The sequence below is a fragment of the Ceratotherium simum genome, chromosome 32, assembly GCF_057802395.1.
Source record: "Ceratotherium simum simum isolate JZ-2026a chromosome 32, ASM5780239v1, whole genome shotgun sequence".
Classification (NCBI taxonomy): Eukaryota; Metazoa; Chordata; class Mammalia; order Perissodactyla; family Rhinocerotidae; genus Ceratotherium; species Ceratotherium simum.
The window spans coordinates 22,708,284-22,728,083 of NC_141931.1; the positions used below are offsets into that span (position 1 = coordinate 22,708,284).

At 42.5% G+C, this 19,800-nt stretch overlaps 1 protein-coding gene across 6 annotated transcripts in view; it reads right to left on the reverse strand.

Annotated features, from left to right (window-relative positions):
• Nucleotides 1-19,800, reverse strand: part of CELF2 (CUGBP Elav-like family member 2) — a 307,113-nt gene that overhangs the window by 156,415 nt on the left and 130,898 nt on the right. For 4 of the 6 annotated variants that reach the window (XM_087420841.1, XM_087420838.1, XM_087420836.1 and 1 more), the window contains exon 2: nucleotides 10,951-11,147. In XM_087420841.1, the coding sequence (XP_087276967.1) occupies nucleotides 10,951-11,147 (197 nt within the window). Of the gene's footprint in view, nucleotides 1-10,950; nucleotides 11,148-11,316; nucleotides 11,564-13,181; nucleotides 13,267-19,800 lie in introns of those variants that run through there. The other 2 variants (XM_087420839.1, XM_087420840.1) reach the window with 2 other exon arrangements.

Genomic DNA, 19,800 nt, shown 5'->3' on the forward strand with positions numbered 1-19,800 from the left:
TCAGAAAGGTTCATTTAGTGAAACTTTGGCCTCTTCTTGCCCTAAACTCCCTACATAGAGGAGAAAAAAGAAGGAAAACTGAAAGTGAAGAAAAAGGGGAAAGGCGACATATGGGGTATGTTGCTGAAAGGAAAAACGTCAGACTCCTACTATCACACGACCTTAGGTTCCCCTAACTCTCTCACTTCACCTTTACCATACGCGCAGCACAGGATTCTCTGCTCATGGGGCCTCCTGAGTATATTCTCCAAGCGAGACAACACATGCACACACACACACGCACGCACAAAGTGGATACTGCTCACCCAAAGCTGGCTCTTTTGAAACGTCCAAAGAACTTATGGCAGTCCCCTCTTCAACACCACTCGATTCTTTCTCTCCTTTTGGGACAAACAACCATGGCTGCTCACCTTTATATTCTCAGCATTGAGTACAATGCCTTGCACACAGAAGGTGCTGATAAACGTTTATTGCCACGTGACTGGTACTCTGGTAAAAACTTTGTTAGCTTTCTGGGCCACATCCTTCATCTTTTCTATTTTACACTAAATTCAACATTAAATGGGACCCAGAGCTTTCAAGGCTACCCAAGCTCCAAATCCCTGTTACAAAAGAGCCAGGCATTAAGTCACGTGAGAGCGCTGGCCAGAGGTACCCTCCTGGGGACTGTGAGTTAGCTGCCCCCACCATCTCCTTAACTTTCATCATGTTCTCTAAGTTCACCACCTCTTCTATGTCAAAGTTTGGCTCAAACTCTACACTTTGCCTGCCATTCCAACATTTTAAGTATACACAGAAGACCCCTGGGGTTCAGCATTAATTGAAAGAGTTCATCTATATATAGGCTCACTCCGCACTTTAGCATCTTCAAAACTTCAATCATATTCTCTTCTAACTTTTTATTTTTTTTGAGAGCACAATCTCTCTTTTTATGTTTGCTACAGCTTTTGCTTCTTTTCATTCTTGTGACTCAGTGCTCTCAGGTCTTTTAAGTTGACCTCCCAGATCTTTCCATATGGGCTGACCTTCCTAGACCTGTGCGATTCATGCTGCTCTCCTTTGCAACGCCTCCATCGCCTTGATATATCTTCAATAACATTTCCTAATATTGGGCACAGTGGCCTACATAGAAGCGAAAACGTTCTTCATGAAATGTGGTGAATTACCTCCCCTTTAACCCTTGGCGTCTGGTATCTTCATTTGTAATGTTTAGCATTCTGGGGGGCCATTTTGAGCATCTACTTGTTGAAGGCCTTATTTCTTATGTTCCTCACCCTCCCTAATGTTTGTATGTCTTTCTACACGTCTCTGATGCGTAGGAGTTTCCATTAAACTATAGGAGTTTCGGAGGCATTTTTTTTTCACCTAAAACTAAAAAGAAGGCAACAGAAGAGCAGCCATTCATGGACTTAGCTGACAAGAGACTCTGAATACCGCAGACAACACTGATGACTACCACGAAGAGACTGGTCTCAATCCACATGCAGGTCAGGCTGCAAACTTGTCCTACATGGGCCTAACATACCCCAAAATATTTTAGAATGATCAGATTTTGGGTCAGTTAAAGCATGTGATGAGTGGATATTATCTTTCAATCCTTAAATTCATTTCTCTAATTCCCATTTATGATCCTCTAATGGAAACAGAGAAATTATATTCCTTTCTGCTTCAAACTGATCACTGTCCGAAGTACACTGCTCCAATTGGGTTTCTCCAGTTTGAAAGAATGCCAGAATGTGGATACTGGATTAGGGGCAGCTTTCTCAGTCATTTACATAGAGAGTGAAAAAATATTGATCCTAATACCAATTCCTGTGGTGTTTCAATTGCCATCCCCATTCTCCCAGACCCATTAGTTTTTACCATTATAACCTGCCCCTGTTCAGCTAACTAGCTCCCCTTTCCACTTATAGCAAAACCTGCTTCTTTGCTCACTACCTGTGTGTCTGTCCATGTGACTCAGTGAAAAAAAATTGCAAAATCCATGTCCATCATAATCCATCATTCCACATATGCCTTTTTTCTGTGTTCCCTTCTCCATCACATGTACTCATCAAAGCAGGTTTGAAAATTCCTAAGACAGTCAAGACTCTGACTCTTTAATATATTTAATTGGTCTAGTTCACTGCAAATTTCTCTAGTGTGATACCTAATGTAACACTGAGATACCTAATATCTAACTGATTTTCCACTGAATTTGACAGTACGGGCCAGAACATTTTCAATTCTCTTGACCAACTGTCCTGAAAGCTAACGTGGTATCATCCATCATTTCTGTTACCAGAGTATATAAGCCCATATAAATCTGTCGCTAAATCACATTATTTTAGCTTAGTTTCTACTTTCTCCCATTTGGCCAATTCTCTTTTCATCCCTTTTTAGTTTCTAATGGTTTTGAAGATCCCAATGATTGTTCTGCATTTATTCATGGTACATCTTGGCATGCTTATGTCCAACAGGAGGGAGAGTTGTTCTAGTAAGAAGTTTGGGCTAGCCAGTATCAGAAAACAAAGCAGGAGAACGGATGGTCTCAGGATCAGTGAAATTTGATCAAGTGATAAAGAACCCAAGACCTCATGCTTAAATCTTGTTAGCATCTGGGGCCACATGTCCAACGATGAAAATTCAATCTTTCAAGAATCTACAAACACAAGATAAGCAAAAGGGTACAAATTGTGCTAACATCATTGTACATTTTACCACGGTTGGAATTATTAAAGATAATAAACTTCTTTGCAACGTATGTAATGATTTTATCTATATTTTTAATGCTAGTGTTTTGAACACTTCTAGAAATATAACTTAACCATGGTTAATTTTAAATTTTAATTAGAAGCAAAGTTTGAAGATGGAAGAAAGTAAACCTTTCAACCAGATTGCCTGACTATCTAAAGTTTGAAGATGGAAGAAAGTAAACCTTTCAACCAGATTGCCTGACTATCCGGGGTCTTTGGAGTGGAAGTGAGTCAGAGAGGGTGGTCATGCTAAGGCAACTCGGAGGCAATGCTTACGTGTTTCAGAGTAACTAACAGTATGACCTTAGAGAGAACACTTCTCTTTCTGGCTAGGAAACTGGACTGCTCATTTCCAAAGACTGGTTTTGTAATGACCCACAGTATGGTGACTGTACTATACAACTGCATAACCAACAGTAAAGCATCTCTAATGTGGATAAATCTCCTTGGATGCAAATAAAAAGGAAAGTAAGACCACTAGGCAGGCAAGCTATAACTGAATTAATGGGAAATGCAAATGGTGAGATCACCTAGACTTAGCTTTTTCAGTCAACCTGCAATGTGTGTTGGAGGGATTCAAACAGACATAAGCTATGAAACCCTGGGTTTACTTTTCATGTCAAATTTCTACCAAAAAGTCTGTTCTTCTTTCACCCAGACAGCCTGTTATTTTTTCGCTACTTTAATTCCAGAAATGCCAATCTACCAGGACAAGAGGACTGGGGACCAGCTGATGTCCCAGACAGGGGAGAAGAAAACAAAATGGGTAGAAGCAACCTTCAGTAATTTCATTTCTTCTTTGATATTGGCTCTCTGTGTCTTCTGTGTCTCCCTCATTCCCTTTCTTCCTCTTTTTCCCTCCAGAGATGGAAGGATCAAAACGTCCCCAGGATAGATATGATCTGCCAGGGTAGAAGCCAACCTTTGATATAAGCAACAGAAATTCAGCGCTGCACTAGACAGGTGCGGTCCAGTCTCTCAGCACCAGAGTACGGGGTATTTAAAGGGATTCCTTCTCACTATTACTTAAAGGAGCCTTATTTAACATTTCTCGCTCATTCATCTCAATCAGTTCCATGAGTGCAGTCTGTGTAAGTCAAAATAATTTAAAACTTCATTTCAAAAAAATGAACTCTTAAAATTTTAATATAATCATATGATATAATGAATGAATCTACCTCTCACAAAGAGGATGTGAAAAAAGATCCCTGTCTGCAAAAATATGAAAATTATGACTGCATTTTCTGTGGGTCCTGTAAGATCTCTGTCAGCCAACAATGAAAGGATGTCGCAATAAGTACCACAGTGACTTTTTTTTTTTTAATTTTATTTATTTTTTTCCCCCAAAGCCCCAATAGATAGTTGTATGTCACAGCTTCACATCCTTCTAGTTGCTGTATGTGGGACGCGGCCTCAGCATGGCCGGTGAAGCCATGCATCAGTGCGCGCCCGGGGATCTGAACCCGGGCCGCCAGCTGCGGAGTGCACACACTTAAACGCCAAGCCACGGGGCCGGCCCCACAGTGACTTGTGTTAATATAAAATTAATTCAGGATGAAAGCATCCTTCCTGTGGGCCATTGAAGCAGCACCATCAAAACTGGGGCTGTCTCAGAAAATCTAGGGCAGCAACCCTAGTTTTCAAGAAATTTAAAGGCAGAAATCCTACCCTCTACTTGTGAGCATTAAAACGCAAAATTGGTTCATCTTCCTGCATTTTGAATTCTTTCTGAATTACAGATTTTGAGATGACATCGCTTAAATAAACTGGCTCCCAGTCCATTTCTATTACTTAAGGGAAGTTTCTGACAGAGTTTTTTAGGAAGAAAGGAAAGACATAAAACATGAAAATGAACCCCAGTCCTCCAACATGATTTAAGAAAAAGGTCAAAGGTGCTCTTTCAAACCTTTCACATTTTGAAGAAGAATAAGTTTATAAGATTATCAACTCTCTTTCGACTATACTAGCAGCATTCACATTTGTTCTCTCACTGAACATGTGAAACAACTCTGAGGTAGATATTATTGCTATTGCAAGGATAAAGAGATTGAGGCCGGCTCTCTAAACTAGCTTATGATAACAGATACCAGCTATAAGTCTCCTGACTCTAGGGCCTGCTCTCATTCTCCCATGGCACAGAAGAACCTTCTGGACTCAGGACTGTCCTCCTGCCCAATTCTGAAATAAGTAAAATCAGGCTTTGGTGCCTTTCAATCCTTCTCCTTCTCCTTCTCCTTTCTGCCTCTTCCTGTTCATTCCCTGGACATCTAATCTCATTCTTCAGTGAGAACATACATTTTCCACTGTACTGAACTGGGAAGACGTTAGGACAAACTTAGATTTTATTAATGAATTCTTGAAGACTGAAGTAAAGGCTTCAAGAAGGAAAGAAGTGACTCCTATTCTGTCATAGTCTAAGATCGGCGGAGGAGGGGATGAGAATCAAATGACACAAGGCGGACCGCTGTCCAGAACAGTCTTCAGGGTCACCCTAACTGCAGCCTGAGCAACAAGACGACGAAATGGCACCAGCATGACAACCACTACAAAGGCTGTTCTTTTGAAATTTAAAGGTAGTAACCCTTCCCAGCGGAGCTATGAATTTAATTTTGGTTACACTCAGAACATTCTGGGATCTAAGCACTGTGAGGGCTACAGCTGCACAGCAGTTACGCCATGACCTCTGAGCACATTTCTAGAAAAAAGGAAGTTTTGTTCTTCAGGCCTGTGGCATGGAAAGACAGTTGATACAAGCCACTTCCCATTTCTAGTTCTCTTTTGGCTGAGAAGTCACCGAAGAGAGACGGTAAAATGCGACCAATGAGGCATTACGTTAGGACCGGGGTCCGTTTCTACCTTCCAATCTCAAATGCTAAAGGATGTTTTTCTAGTCGCTTAGCACAGGCTCCTCACAGTTTTCCTTCCTGTAAAATCAGAATAACAATACCTAACCATTTGAGCTTACAAAAATGTAACTAGCATTAACTATAGAGTAAGCTTTTTCAGGGTGTTATGACCCTGGGTTATAATTCTGATTAAAATGGAAATATCAAGTAGGTGATGATCCAAGGGACACAATTTATCTCCTGCTTAGAGGTTCCTTGGTCTCACTGAACACAATCTCCATATCTGCCACCTCTTCCCCTGCACCTCGTTCACCCTCTCCAACCCTCAACTCCTCCTTCTTTACCAGCTTCCCTTCGTTAGATCTCAGAGAACATTCTAACGCAGTCAATACCCTTCCTGATCTTCTACTATGTCTGTCATGGTCATCACCAACCCTTGGTTCCCTATGATTCTGTTTCTCTGTTCACTCACTGATGGACAGTCATGGAACCACAACCATTAAAGTCTGCTCTAAATCAACACAAGCTAAGTATAACTGGGCTCTCCTGCTGTGCAATAATCCTGCCATTCTTTCCTCAATTGCATTTTACAAAACAGTCATTTTAAACCTTTTTGACTCTTCTGAAGTCTTCAATTCCACCCAGCCTTCTCAGAAATATTATTGTCTACTGAGAAGACCAAGGGTGTCTGTATTGTCTATTTCCCCCCATGCTGTGTTGTTACTTTCTCCCAACTGCCCTGCTGTCTCAGATGAAGTATCTTTCCACCTGTTTACAGGTGCTCTTCAGCTCCTCCTGTTGTCTCTTCAAGGACCCTGATTCTTGTCTGCCTTACACTTTCACTCTCTCCTCTTGCTCTATCTTCTTATCTTTTGCTTTAAAAAAAAAAAAGTTATATCTAAGCTCTCTTTCTTTTCATGATCTGACTACTAGAAAGAGGAGTCTCCACTCATAGCTCCACACGTATACCCACACAATCCCTCTCCCAATGCCGACCTCCACTGTGCTTCTGAAGTGCTCAAGTCCTTCCAATCACCAAATCCAATGGCTTTCCTTGGCCAACATCCTTTTTGATTCTTCTGTGGCACCTCAGACTCAACCAACACAATAAAAACTGAACTTAATGTTCCTCTCTTTCCCCGTTCCCACCATTGCTGACTGCTTTCCCATTTCTCGTAGTTAAGCCAAAACCTCCTCTCACCACCCAATTTAGTTATCGAGTCCCCTTCCTTCCACCACTGTCATGTCTGTATCGCTCAATTCCTTCCTCTCCATTGTTATGACAGACAGTGTCCCTGTTCAGGCTCCATGTACCTGTCAAGACAAGTTAACACATTCACCAGTCTCCTAGCTTCTTTTCCCCTTGCTAAAATACCTTTCACAGAGCCTCCATCGTCTAACAAATAAAATTAAAATATTTTATTCTGAGAACTAAGGCCTAAGAACTGGCCCTAGCCTTTATTTCTAAGCACCGTGACCCTCCTCTGTTCCACTTCATTTCATATATTTCACATTTCCTCTGAACTCCGGGAGAATTCATAGTTCCCAGAATTTGCCCTGCATTTTCTCACCTCCATGCCTGAATCAGGCCAGTCCATCCCCTTGTAATGTTCAACACCGTTCTTTACTTATTGAAATCCTTTTTGCCCCCTAAGATTTGGTGAAGATGCCATCTTTTCCTATCTCTGTAGCTGCAAGTTATTCATTCCTCCCTTGAACTTCTAGAGTTCAGATATGCTCATCTCTTTCTTACATACTCTTATCTCATGTTCTTTTATATTATCGTTACCTGTGTACTGGCCTCACTGTCCCTATTAGATGTGAAGCTCTTGGAGACAGTGATGATGACAACAACTGTAATATTAACCATCAACAAGCTCATACCATATTCCAGCTCTGGGCAAAGCACATAACTTCATCTCAGAAGCCTATGAGGACTGTCTCTGTTTTCAGATGTGATTAAGCAATGTGCTCAGGCCAACACCTAGGAAGTGGTAGAGCCAGAAATTGAATTTAGGCTTGTCTGACTTCAAAGGCCATGCTCTTGACTACTATCTGGTATTTCTCACCACCCATAGACTCGACCAAAAACCACTGAGTACAACATCCTCTTCACCACTGAGTACAACATCCTCTTCATAAGTCCCAGTAGGGAGGATAGTTTACTTAGCTAGGTTCCCCAGGGTTGCTGAGCCTGCTTGATCAACACATACATTTACAGGGAGAAGAAACCGACAGCTTCAACTCCAACTCTTAAAGGATGATTTCAAAAACAGAACAAAGTTTTTATGCCTCAAGAGTAAAGAGAACATCAGATGCAAAGTGAGAGAAAAAGCTAATTCACTTGGATTAGGTAACAGCCTGATTTTGTCTTTCCTTGGAACCATCGATATCAGCAAGGCAATGAATCAAGGCCACTCCAAAAGCCTTACTTAGATAATTGAAACCACGTTTAGAAAGAACCTCCAAAATTCTAATTTCTGAGGCTCTGACATCAGCCCTGAGAAAACATGATAACTGTATTCTGCTGACAGAGTCAGGACCAACATAAATGTGATGTCTTATTTTACATATGCACAGGGAAATAACGTATGGCACACGTAGGTTTCAGTGTAAAGAAAAGTGCTGGTTGTTGCTGTCTATACGTAAGCAGCTAAGGGCTGTAATCCTCCGAGAGGAATGTCATTATACAGCTCAAATCCCATCACAACAAATACCCTTACAACAGAGATGTCTGTATAACAAAAACCCTTTCAAGCTTTGGCTGACAGCCCACGTTCTACAGCAATATTTGATGTGAGACTTGGAGTTCACAGTAATGGGAATTGACCTATATTTCCAAAGGTAAGATTTGAATGATTTCATCTGTAACTTCTATCTCGTGATACTATAAGTTGGAGTGATGTACAATCTAAACCCATGAGTATAAAAAGTAAACACAAAGACAGAAACAAAATCAACCCTGCCCTTAAAGGGCAAAATTCCTTCCTTTCACTTGGGGAACACTTCAGTAAAAGAGAAGGCCTCTCACCCAAGCCCTGAAATAGAGCAGACTAAGGCTGGTTTGTGGCCTTATCTCACTGAGAGGCAAGATGGCGTAACACATGAAGACAGAGGGACTGTGCTCAAATCCCTACTCTGCCACTTACTAGCTGTGTAAACTGGGTTATATTTCTTAATTTTTTTTCTCAGCCTTACTTTCCTCATCTGTAAAATGTGACTAATACCATCTACCTTCAGGATTTCAGTAAGAACTAAATGAGATAACATATGTAAAGCTCCTAACATAGGAGCTGGTACATAGCACGTGCTCAAAAAAGTTAGTTTACTCATTGGGTCTCCCTTCCCCTCCAAGACTCTGGGTTTATGCAAACTATTTTAGTGAAGTTATTTATAAGACCTAGTGAATGAAGTTAACAAAATGTATATTCTTAAATAGCCTGGTAAAGATATTGCTCAGAGGAACACTGGGGAAAAGAGAGAAAATGGTAGAAGAACTAGGCAATGCACAAGTACTTACTTGACAGAGAGAAAAGTCTTTTTGGCTAAGGCAAGACATGCATAATCAAAAGCTAACATGCAAGTAACCAGGCATCATAACAATAAATAAGTTCTGATTATTAGGTCAGAGGTCATTTTCAAAAATGTTGGAAAACGGAAATTTGGAGGCATATTTTTCTAGTCAAGGATGAACTGTGGTTACTGTTCTAAAGCACCAGTTTACTGCCTCTGGCCTAGTTTTCTGCGGGTACCATTCTAGATGGTGGGAGGGCCCTTATTTGCTAACTCCTTAGCTCCAGTCCAGTGCTTTATACTGCCTTTCCCCAGTAGAATACTGTGAAAGTTAAGTATTAAAAAATTCTAGTCATCTCCATTCAGAAAACATGTAGATAAATAATTCAAGAATACAATCAATAAGGGTTCTTAATATTGCCCTAATTTGTGATATTTTCAATCATACTGATTTTTAGATATCTAATTTTCTACTTTACAAATTATGAGACAATTGAGTTTGTAGTAACAAAATTCTATATGTGTTCTTCTGAAAACACTCTGGTTATATGATATGTTTTGAGATAGAAAATGAGAGTCTCAAGAACATAATCTGAAGGCATGTCTGTTCACTTTTATAAAATGAGTATTAGCCAGGAACTTTTAAATTCCTTAAAAGGTTCCAAAAAGTCCTATCAGACCTCAGCAACTATAGGGAACAAGAGATGTCCCAACAGTTCTCAGAGTCACAGAATATCAGAGTCTTAACAATTACTTAGTCGTAGTCCTTCACCTTGACAGTAAGGTAGATGCTCAGAGAAAATTATGTACTGATATTCATCTGCTCAACTCAAGTGTATATACAAGCCAAAGCAATGAGCTTTCAGGAGCTCTCATGAGAAGCCACACAAAAATAAAATTACAAGCCAGAAAGAAATATCAAGGTGCAGAGAAACAGGAACTGTAAGACCCACAGAAAGATGAAGGAGCCCTGGGTAGAAAGACCAAGAGATCAAGAACAGAGACAGAACAAAATTGCTAAAGCAAGGTTAAAACATCGACATAGACCAAATGGTAGCAGCAGAGAAGATGCTTTAAATTCAGTCTGCACAGAGCTTACAAAGGATAACTCCCATACACACAAGGTTTAACCAGGTACAGAGGTTTCTGGCCTCTCTATTTTAATAACTATAACCCCCCATCACCCTCATCTTAAAATGGAGGCAGTAACAACTACCAGATTGTACACTTGAATCTTACCACTGGTAAGGGCGTAAACCACAAGCATTTCTGAAGGTGTGCTAACTATTTCAGGCCACTAGGGTGCCACTTCCTGCCCCAAAAGGCACATTTCACTTAATGATCCTCATCTAGACCCCAAGAATTGATGTCCCTCTTAAAAGTGTACCCTTTATTCCTTACACCAGTGGTATCACACTAACTGTTCATAAGGCATTTCAGAATCCCCACAGGCGATGGAAAAGTGAAATGCAATTGTAATTACATGGGTAATAATAGGAAGGCAGGGGTAGAAAGAGTTAGCTCCTGAAATGCAAGGCTGAGAAACACTATTCCTTAGAGAGGCAGTCGCTCCGCTCCAGAAGAGCCTGCGCTGCCTAGAAAGTGACCTCAGGAGAGCAATCACGCGCCTGGACAGAGGCGCAGCTGCTCACCCTCCCTCCGCTCCTCCCTCCCTGGTCCCAGGCCAGCTCGTCCACCTGTCCAGGAGGCAGGCGGGCGGGGGCGCGGGGAGGAGCCGGGCTGGCTGCAGGGCAAAGGGGCAGAGGGCCGGCTCCCACTCGCAGTCCTCCCTCCTGCAACGCCCAGGGATGCCCACGACCCGGGTCCCCCCAATCACGCATCCCCGCTGTCTGTACCTTTACTCTGGGGAGGGTTCTGACTCCGGTCCCGGAGGACGTTGATCTGGTAGACGGCTCCGTAAGGCTCAAAAAGTTCTTTCAGCTCCTTTTCCGACCAGGACCGGGGGATCTGTCCGACAAACATCTTAATGGCATCTGGGTCTGGTTGGTCTGAGTGATCCAAAGCGCCGTTCATCTTGCTGGCTGTGCCGTTACTGTCAAAAGGGAACCGGGAGCCAGAGTTAGGGCTGCACGGTGAGGGACAGGAAGAAAAAAATGGGGGGGGGGTGAAGGCGGGGAGGCGGAAGGAGGAGGAAGAGGAGCACGGGGCAAAGTGCCTAATGAGTCGTAGAAATTTGATGAACTAAAACAAAGCACAGGCACCATTAGGTTGCTCCTCGGCGGCAGCGGCGGCGGGCTCTCACTGCAGGCTGCTGTTCAGCATCGGCGCCCGAGCACAGGGCAGCGCCCCGCCGGCTGTCACCCGGGGCGTGGACATCTTGAAACCCGGCTCAGGAGGCAGCTGCAAGTTAAGTGCAGGTCTCGCTCTGCAAGGCTGCCATCAACGCATCCGCAGCGTTATCAGCCCCACACTGGCTCTCGTATGGAAAGAAAGGCAGGGCTGGATTTCTGCTGGATTTCCCCCTTCCACCCTCCCCTTCTCCTTTTTTTGGAGGTTTTTGGAAGAAAAGAGAGAGGTGGTAATAATAAAGTCACATGAAAAGAAAATGAAACACTTGGCAGTCCATCAGATGACTAATGCAAGATGCTGGTGATGAATTTGCAGAGTGTGCGAGGCATCCATGTGTGCATCAAATTAGTATGTTGTTGCTGCTCAGAATGGAAAGTGCTCCAGCAATGCGGCTCGGTGCAGCCGATTGGTTGCCCACGCTTGAGAAAAGGGCTGGGGCCTGGAGGGGGCTCCCGATTAAAAAGCACATTGTTTATGGGACCCGGGCACAAAGGGTTTAATTCAGAGAGGCAAAGGCGGTCTCAGAATTGCCTGCTTTGTGCCGGGGAAAAAAAAAATGCAGCCCCAGAAAGTTGAGTTCCCGCTAAAGGACACTGAATATTTCAAATCTTTCACACTCCATAAATTGCTCTCTGTATATCTGACTTCCAGATGTTGCACTTGAGTTCTAAACAACCACACGTTTGGGAGAGACAAGAGGAAAGTCTGCTTTTTCTTTTCCTAGCTTCAGTAAATATTTGGGGCTGATACAAAGAGCAAGACCATAAGCTTCTGCATATCAATCTTCCTTAACGCCGTTTTCCAAAACTCTCATTTGGAAGAGAATGCTTGTTTAGAACTTACAATTCTCATCACCATCATGTAATACAATGATGAAGGTATTCATTTTTCACTTGGATCCCCCCAATTTAAGCTGCAGTAAATAGTAAAGCAAAACCACATACCCTCTTCATCTTGTCCCCTCCTAATGCACCCTAAACCCACCTACTCTGCCAAGTGACAAGCCTGAATGCCTGAACAGCATTCATTTGTAGTACTGTGCTCTTGGTTTAGCTTCCGGGTCTGTGAAAATAAAAAGGAACCTAAACAAGTGCAAACCCACCAGACATAGTATCTACAGAGCCATGTCCATGACCGTCCCCCAGGCCCCAGGCCAATGAGGAAGAAAGGTCAATAAGGGGACACATGGACTAAAATTTCACTGCAAATGGCAGGTGTCATTTCACCCTAGCCTCGGGGTAATAGTAAGAAGGTATTCAAAGACCTTAAGCAGGGTTCCTTATTTGGTTAAAATGAACAATCAAAAAATACCAGAGCACCTTAAATTGGCTGTGGATCTAGCCTAGTCCTGAGCCCTTGAGGGAAAATAAATAAATAAATAAAGACCCTGATGGCTAAAAAACAAAAAAACTTATGGAAAGGAGAAATCTTGAATTCAATTTAATCCAGAGAAGAAAATGATGGCAAATATTCTTCACTAGGTCCTGGCTTCAATTTTCTACTTCTTCTTATCCCCCTTACTTTGCCATTTTATTTTTTATCCTTGAGATAAACAATCAGACTGTCTAACTTGAAGCTCTTTCAGAGCTTTTTCTAATCAACCTTATTGTTATAAAAAAATGTTCTGCTGAATAAAATATTGAGCACGAAAATCTTCTTTCAACAATTTAGGTGTAATGTAATGCTTGTTTATATTAGAGCCCCATCGTTTATCTTGTTCTTATGCACCTATACTTCTTTTCAAATCACCCTTTGAGAATTCAATAAATACTTTTACCCCGTGGAGCTGACTTCGGAAGGGTGGAGGTGGCAAAGTCCCACGCAGAACAGAATGTAGTGTTCACAGCTTGTTGAGAGCTGAGAGTGTGGCAAGACTTATTTCTGGGACAGGAAGGACTTGTGGTAACTGCTGTTGACAATCAGCTAGAATGAAAAGAGGAAGGCATTGCCACAGGTCTCAGCTAACAGTGAACGGAAGTTCGAAAAATGGGGCTGTTGCATCTTCTCTGTGCAGAGCACAGCTAACAACAACGGAGGAGTTAAGTCACAGTATATTAGTCCTAATATCTAAACTTAGAATTCTAGAGCAAGTATTCCTTAGTGTCTTCCTAAATGAGGGGCCATTTTTACTTTCTCAAAAAATACACACTCACAGAGACACATGAAGGAAGGGAAACTGAGCAGAGCTTACATGTTATACCTTTGGTCTTTATGTTGGTCAGTGCATATTTACAACCCCCTATCCCCCAGCCATCCTTCACAGATGCCTGGAACAGTGGGATATCGGGGCTTATCATCTTGAAGCAGTGGGGTGTCGCGGCTCAGAGCATGGGCTCTGAATCCTGGCACCACCACTTCCTAACTGTGCCACTCTGGGCCTCAGACTCTTCATCTGTAAAATGGGAACAATAAACTCCATCTCATAGAGTCATGTGTTTAGTACAGGACATGGCACAGAGTAAGAGTCAAATAAGTGTTAGCTATTTCTACTGTTAATCCCTTCTTTGCCCTTGTGATGCATGAGTTGTATGCTTGGGTTGAGAGTGATCAGCCCATGGCAAATCTATAAGACAAGGCCAAGAGCAAGTCCTACTGCCAAAGAAAACGTAGCACTAAAAGAAACACACACACACACATTTTCCTCTTTCCATCTGTGGGAAGGAGGGGGGAAAGTGCTGAACTTAATAGTCCCTGAAGACTACTTTAAAACCCACATTTTCTCAATTATCACATAACAATGTCTGTATCTCCACAGATTCTCTTTATTCTTATTCCCACAGGGTCACACCAGTGAGTGCCTCTCGTTCACACCTACATCCTTTCCCAAGTACTTGCCATTTTGCAAACAACTATTCCAAAGATTTGCATCAAATGCTAAAGGCATGACAATTCCTTCCTTAAGTAAATCCCAAAACATGTAACTGTTCTACAATCAACAACAGCACATCTTCCCCATCAAAGCTTCTATGCAGGATAGATGGTCCTACCCCACAACAGCCTGGTTAACTTTCTTCTAATGTACATAAGCTCCTCCTTCTTTGGACTCCCAACTTCTTCCTGGCTGATGCTCATTTATAGTGGACAGTTACTGACTTCGTTTGTCCTCATGGAGCTGTAAGCACTGACACTTTTAAGGAAGGCAGAAATTATGTGTCCAACAGTTAAACCTTAGGGGGTACTTACCAGAGACCGTGGAGAGCCAATATGCTCTTCACAGAGGAGCAATTATGGGAACAGATACCCCAAATCTAAGGAAGACTCTCAGTAAGATCTTTTATTTACAAAAATTTGATCTCAAGCTTAGCAAATCAGACTAGCTTGCTTCTCTGCACTCCCCAGCCATCCTCAACACCCACTACAGTGCAGGAATTAGATTCAAATTCAACTAACGTTTACTGAGAGCCTATTCTTTGCCAGAAAACTTTGCCAGGTACTTGACATACAATACCACAACAGCTCCAGGAAATTGAAATCATTATCCCCATTTTGGAAATGAAGCAATTGAGAGTCATGGAGGTAAAGTAACTTTTCCTATGCCACACTCCTAAGGATAGGTGCCTGCAGAATCTGGACACAGCAAGATGCAAAGGCCAACTGTTGTTGCTTAATATTCCAGGAACTGGGTTTCTCTAGAGTGATACTTCCTGTGGACTCAGTAGTCACTTGCAGGCCGAGACACAAGCACATACATCTCTGCTGGTACCTTATTTACAAACTATAACAGGATCCTAAGCACCAATTCTGCTTTTGCTCTTGGCAAGGAACCAACTATAAGGCTCCTCCAGGACAGATGCCATATGGAATCGGACCACAAGTTAGAGAGCACTAAGCCAGCAGGCATTGGTGCTATCAGTCTCAGAGCCAAGATGAAAATATAATGACGTTTGGGGAAAAAAATGAGAGTGCTTACTTTTTGCTTTTAGCACAAGCACTGACCTACTTCCCTATTCTATTTTTGAGTAAAGAGAAGTAGATCAACAGAGGATATGCAAAATCTTCTGAGGTTCCTCTAGGCAGTAAAATATTATAAAAATTATAATAGTTGATTCAGTGGATTATTATTATTGTTATTAATTCCAGGTCAATGAGCTTATATAAGGCCCAGTGAATTGCAGGTTTCCATTTGGAGAATGGAAAGAAAAGAACAGATATTTCTATTCACTCATCTTGTTCAATGGATAGCAACTTTCTGCACTGTTATCTCCTTGATCTATATAAAAGGATGAACAACAAACTTACAAAATGGGTATGAGAAATGCCAAGTGGCTACAAATAATTATATTAATGCTAAAAAAAAAAAAAGATATAAAATGCCACCTTCAGAAGATATACCAACTCCAAAACGAAGATGCCTTGTCTTGGAAAAATTCTGTATAAAGAAAGCTAATCTCCCTGGTAGTTAGCAACAATCTTATTATTCCCATACTTTTTATCCATTTTACTTTTTTTGTTCCTTGGGATATCCTGTATCAGTGCTGTCTAACTTGGTGCAATGATGGAAATATTCTATAATCCGCACAATCCAATATGGTAGACACTAGTTACGTGTAGCTACTAAACACTGCAAATGTGGCGAGTCCCACTGAGAAACTGAAATTTTATTTAACTTTAATTAATTTAAATTTAAATAGCTTTAAATGAAAATATACTTTTTTTTTTTTTTAACTATTAGAGTTGAGATTCATCAAAACATATTATTTCGTCAGGAGGTTGCTTGGGAAAAACAGTAATGAGGGGCCAGAAAAATGACACCACGCTTGAAACACTCAACAGCAGGTCAGTGGGACAGTGGGCTGGCCGGCCTGGGTTATTGTCTTGGCTCAGCATTAAATTAACTGTGGGATCCCATGCAAATCATGTAACCACTCTGTACCTCAGTTTCCCCACTTGAAAAACAGAAAAATAGCTCCCATCTGGCTCTTAATTTCTGTCATTCCACAATTATGGTTTGGACCCAGATGATGATAAATGGAGAAGATAATTTGGATAATACGACCATCTACCTGAAATCTTGAGGTGATTCACCATCTGTGTCCAGTTTAGTCCCCAGGGATCACAGGTGACTAAGCCATGACCTGGGGAGCTGACAAGGCATCACCTACATCGTGGACAGTAGCCTGCAGGTTCAGATAGAACTGCTGAGTGGCTGGTGGCTTGGGGTTGCCGCCAGAGCATCATCTCTCTCCATTTGTGCCAATTCTTCCTAATATCCCAACTGCAGTCCCATTATTTCAGCCAGCTGACAGGCTGCTCTTTCACAGGGCTGGAGAATCGTTTTTTAATATCACTTTTACTTAAGTAATAGCACACAAAGAAACAGGCTTTGCTTGGTGATCACAGGAAACTGTCCAAGACCGAGCTGCATGAGGCAAGAGCAGAAAGAACCTGGCGATGGGCCTAGTGCCTTCTGGCAGGCAAAGGGACGGGCATGAAATTCAGTAATATTAACAATCTTCTACATTGTCCATGTTGTTGTTGACTAAGAACAGAATTCTTCCTCAATTGACGTGGCCCCTGGGGTACAGCATCAGCTCTTTCCCACACTGCACTCCAGAGAACACACCAGAGACTCAGACAAGGCCCCGCTCAGGTGTCGCAACCCTTTATTCTAAACCTACCACAGCCTCTCAGTTTAGGAAAAGAAATCAGCTGTCATCCAGCCTCAAGCTCTGGGAATTGTGTCTCCCTTTGAAAATGCACCACTTCAGGGTCACCACGAAGGAAATCTCCATCTTCTGTAACTGCCTTTCAACAGAACACCTTTGCCACTGGACTGACACAGTTAGGTCTTAATTGTAGCAGGATCCTGGGTTGCTGAATGATTCTGGTAAACTTAATAAAACTCTCTGGATATCAGTTTTCTCACCAATAAGATGATGAAAGCAGTGATGTTCCTATATTTACCTGGAAGGTATTGTTATCGCTTATCACGTGTAGACAGTTTTGTGAGTCACGGCCACACCAATTATGGAATGGAGCCCCAAATCTCTGAGGTGAGACCTCTGTAGATCAGCTGGTGAACTCTCAGATTAACTGGCCCAAATAATACCCTAAGTACTAAAGGAGGCAAAGCCTTTTTCCAAATGGTCAAATTGTAAATAAATTAGTTTGTGCTCCTCTGAAGAAAAGTTCAAGGTTAAGTACACACACATAACACACATAATATGTTCATCCTTGTGCTTTGCCAAAACTTGAAAAAAAATAAATTTATTGAGAACGTACAGAACATCGATTTCATTCACAGATGAACAGGAAAGAACGCGTTTGTGACGGGCATTCTGCTGGATTGCAGGAGTTAGTGTTGGATTGTATTTGGATGGAGGTCTCAAAGCCATACCTTTGTCAACCCAGGTAAAATGTCATCGTGACTCATAGAAAGCCATTCCTGCATAAAAGGCCGCAGCACATAGCCATTCGGACTCACCAAGCAAAAGGGAAAACTTATTACCGTCTCTCAACTTGACTGCTAGTAAAAAGCAGAAAGCTGGAAAACTCCCACCAAGAAGTAAATTCGGAGGCATCCAGGGGGTACCTGGAGCCTGAGCATACAATAACCCTCGCTGGGAAGGCAGTGAGGCAGTGGCTCTGGATAGCCCCTGCCCAGGGAACTCATTTCATTCAGTGATTTATCAGAAACAGTTCAGTGGACTTCAGAGCAAAGCAGGAGGCATTTGCACAGGGTGAGGTTTTTTAGATGAACTTTTAGAAATGGCAACAAGGAAATAATAATTGCACAGAAGATTTATATCAGGCTTCACATTTTCAAAGTGCTCCGGGAGCTCATGTTAATTAATCCTGCCCCCCACGGCTGGGGTCAGCGATTCTGGCCCCACTTTACAGATGAGGGAATGGAGGGGAGGGAGGGGCAACCTAGCTCTGAGTGGGCACCCCTTCTTAGGTGTCCACCCTAATTTCGCTGTCTATGGCTAAACACTGCAGAATTCACCTGTTTCCTTAGGCAAGTAATTATACATGGCCCTTCTAGATGATGGAGAAGACACTGGTTTGGTCCCCATCAATTAAATGAAAGATGATTCATTATGAAGACAAATGTGGGGGCAAACTCCAATACTGGTCCAAATTTTACAAACTTCACACTATTTTTTTTACCAAAAATGTCCCCCGTATTCATATTCTAGCAGCAAATGATGAAAATAAGGGGTGTACACTGAGAGTGGCAAAGAACACGGGCACAGTGCCTGGAACCCTGTACCTAGGTGTCAGCTTCTCAAGGCAAATAACTCTTCCTTTCACCACTGGCTAAAATATTTTGCCTGGACTTATTGATGCGAGAGACAGCAATCAGGGCGGATTCATAATACTCTCCACTCCCCGAAGAAATACTGGTGGTGAAAGTGGATGGTCCACCTTTGTGGGATTTCAGACCCACCTGAGGATTATTCTCATACAGAGCTCTTTACTTTCCTTCCTATTACACAGTTATTGAAGACTCGCTTTATGTCAGGCACTGTGCTAGGTGTGAAGAAGAGCGAGTTGAAAGATACGTAATTTATGCCCTAAGACACTCATAGCCAATGAGGAGAGACAGACATAGGCACAATAAAACCAAAATACAGAGCCATAAGGCCCAGAAGAGAGCAATATATAAAGGCCCGAGGTAAGCCAGCAACAAGTGACTCATTTGGCCACAGGGACTGGCATTCAGCCTTCTAAACCACATTTCATCCTCATGGTCAAATTTTTAAATAGAATCTGAAAAAGTCAGAGGCAAAGGATGATAAGCTGTACCGTTTCACTGAGTTGGCAATGAGATAGAAAGAAAACAACTGGAAGAAAAAGGCTGCTGTAACTAGGGTGCTGAGACGTGAGAGAAAGCCACCCAGGTGCCTCCCCTCTCCCGCAGTGGAGCATGCACTGGAGACAGGGGACCTGAGCCACGCTGGAGAGAGCACCGCACAGACCCACAGCTGGGAGGGCCACCAAGTGCCCTGCTGGCCCTCGCACTGGGGGGGCACAGCTCTGTCCCACATCTACGCTCGCAATGCCATACACTGGGAGCCCACTTCCATCCATGGAAGCCCCTTCCATCCCCATTCTGGCGTCTGGCATCTAGACTAACACCTGTGGAGGTTACCCACTTCCAATGTCCCTGTCATTCATTGGCACCCGTGTGAAAATCACTTCCCTGCTCTGGTCCATTCAACCCTCCAATCTGATCTTTAGCTACAGCTGACAGAAGGCTCTAGAATCACCTCAAAAATATCACATCTAAAAATAATCTTCTCCTCCAGTTAGGTTTCAAGTTCAACTTCGCTGTTTTTCTTACTGGCTTAAACTGCCCTCCCACTCCCACCTAAATCTAAGAATGGGAATAATGTCCTACACAGAACACACACCTGCCCCTCTCTCCTCCTCCGACTGCTGAATCTACAGAA